Genomic DNA, 2,096 nt, shown 5'->3' with positions numbered 1-2,096 from the left:
TTTTTTTAAATTTTTTATCTCTGACCCTGTTTGATCCAGTGTTGAAGAGCATTTGGACAACATTTGTGTCTCCTTTTAGCTGAGCAGCAGGACAAGAGAGACTCTCCATATGTTTGGCCATATAAATATTATGCTTTTTTCCCCCCTTTTTATTGTCACCAGGGACTCCTCTGAGAACAGTTCTACTGTGTAGCACAAAGCGGCAGTGCATAAGCTTTTCATCTGCAGAAATCTGCATTTGAATTGTCATTTACATTCTAATCCTCCTTTTTTCAGACCATCAGTGCCAGTTTCACGCCTTGCCTGCCTTCATATAAGTGGGGATGGTGCCGCGCTGTGTCAATCCCTCAAAGCGTTTGTAGGTGTAGTTAAGGAAAACCCAGTCCTTGGACTTGAAGTCTGGTTCGGTTACATTTGTTACTGAAATGAGAGGTGAAGAGGACAGTCAGAACAACAAATAGTGACATGAAATACATCTAGCTATTTTATGGATTACATCTGTTCATATACGAGTAGATGTAAAAGAAGTGTGTTATATCCATTGCACACGGTCTGTATCGAGTCTAAAGGTCATAGACAACAGATAATGGTTCACTTCCCAGGAAGACTTCATACATCAATAGAATGCCACTACTTTTGACTCTTAAAGATGCTTGATCCCTGAGCACTAAAGGTATGGATACATTTTAGTCTACATTTATTATAAGTCAATCACTACTTAATAAATCAGTACATTTTACAGGATTACGCATGTAATATATAATATTTATATATTTAAATATGAATATATTTGTATCTTATTTTACTCATATATCCTAAACCGCTATTCTAAAAACTTCCGAAAGAACCCATAACTTATATGTATTAAGCAAACTAAACAATAACCAAACTTAACTTGGCCACTGAATCAGACTAAAGGTCCGTTCACACCAAGGATGAAAACTTTAATAACTTTAACTGCGAAGTTTTAAAAAATGGTTCTAATTTCTAAGAAAATAGCAAAGTACACACCACAACTTTAACGATAATAACACAGAGGAATGATCACATGAACGATAAAATAGTTGACAGCAAATCAGAATCTATCCAAATTTAACGCGGCAGACAAAATAACCGCGGTATCGTCCAGTGGTGTGGACACTAATATAGTTTCTGGTGTGAACAGGCCTTAAATCTGGAAATGCACAATTTTGATGCAAATTCAAATATTTTTTTAAGTGTGTGTATTTTTGTTTAGGTAAGGTATGTCCATAAGATTTAGTTGATTATCAAAAACAGTTTACAGTACCTGGCTGTAGAATGTCTGACTCTGGAAAGTCATCAAAGTTGGACGTATCATCGATGCTCTTGATGTCAATGGAAATAGCAGCAGGTCTCTCTCTGGGAGAAGGTAAACAGTTCAATTTCAGTTATCAACTTCAAACAATGGTTCTCTATGATCATACACGCAAAAGACTTGATTACATAAACGTTTCCAAAATAAAAATTTTATTAACAGTGGTTTTGCCGTTCTAGACGATACTGTGACGACGCAAGAAACAGAAAAGTGTGTGTGCAGAAGTACCTGATATGCTCCCAGTCCACGGACTCAAAGAAAGGGTGAGATTTGATTTCATCCACACTTCCTGACCCAATCCTGTTTTCTGCATCTGTGCAATACCTGAGAACATAGTCAAACAGTTTGGTCAGATCAAATTTCAAATGATCTCAAGTAATGAAAAGCTATCTTTTGAAAACGGTGGCACTCTTTACTTGAGGGAAACAATCACTTTAACCTCAAAAGCCCAATGATGTTTTGTTTTTCCGAATTGTTAATCGAATCCTTTCTTCTATACGGTTTGTGTTACATATATGGAAATATCTCTGACCTAAGGATCAAGTCCTTGGCTCTCTCTGAAATGGGGACTTCAGGGGGGAAAATTAGCGTTTCTCGCCAGTTCATGACCTTCCTGTAAGTTTCCTGTGGCGTCTCGGAACAGAAGGGTGGGTAGCCTGGAACAGGAAAACAAAACAAACACCTGTTTTAGCACAGGAAAAGGCTACAGCAAAATGCTTTTACAGAAAGAAAGGACTGGCCTGATATGACCCGTTTACTT

General features: G+C 37.4%; 1 protein-coding gene across 1 annotated transcript; it reads right to left on the bottom strand.

Moving 5' to 3' along the window:
* Window positions 1-10: 10 nt before the first annotated feature.
* On the bottom strand, window positions 11-1,988 carry LOC107578605 (serine/threonine-protein kinase 38-like). Its single transcript, XM_016264549.1, has 4 exons — window positions 1,869-1,988; window positions 1,565-1,660; window positions 1,289-1,380; window positions 11-420 (listed from the first exon to the last, which is right to left on the bottom strand). The coding sequence occupies exons 1-4, from the start codon at window positions 1,940-1,942 to the stop codon at window positions 293-295; spliced, it is 390 nt and encodes a 129-aa protein (XP_016120035.1). The 5' UTR covers window positions 1,943-1,988; the 3' UTR covers window positions 11-292.
* Between the last annotated feature and the right edge of the window lie 108 nt (window positions 1,989-2,096).

The sequence above is a fragment of the Sinocyclocheilus grahami genome, unplaced genomic scaffold (assembly GCF_001515645.1).
Source record: "Sinocyclocheilus grahami isolate Dianchi unplaced genomic scaffold, SAMN03320097.WGS_v1.1 scaffold11098.1, whole genome shotgun sequence".
Classification (NCBI taxonomy): Eukaryota; Metazoa; Chordata; class Actinopteri; order Cypriniformes; family Cyprinidae; genus Sinocyclocheilus; species Sinocyclocheilus grahami.
This window is presented reverse-complemented; position numbering and strand designations above follow the sequence as displayed.

What these genes read in the sequence shown, in the direction of transcription:
- LOC107578605 (XM_016264549.1), bottom strand. Translation starts at nt 1,942, where the DNA reads ATGAACTGGCGAGAAACGCTAATTTTCCCCCCTGAAGTCCCCATTTCA. An exon ending in GCCAAGGACTTGATCCTTAG is followed by an intron (nt 1,661 to 1,868) that starts GTCAGAGATATT and finishes CTATGTTCTCAG; the next exon opens with GTATTGCACAGATGCAGAAA. An exon ending in GTCAGACATTCTACAGCCAG is followed by an intron (nt 421 to 1,288) that starts GTACTGTAAACT and finishes CTCTCATTTCAG; the next exon opens with TAACAAATGTAACCGAACCA.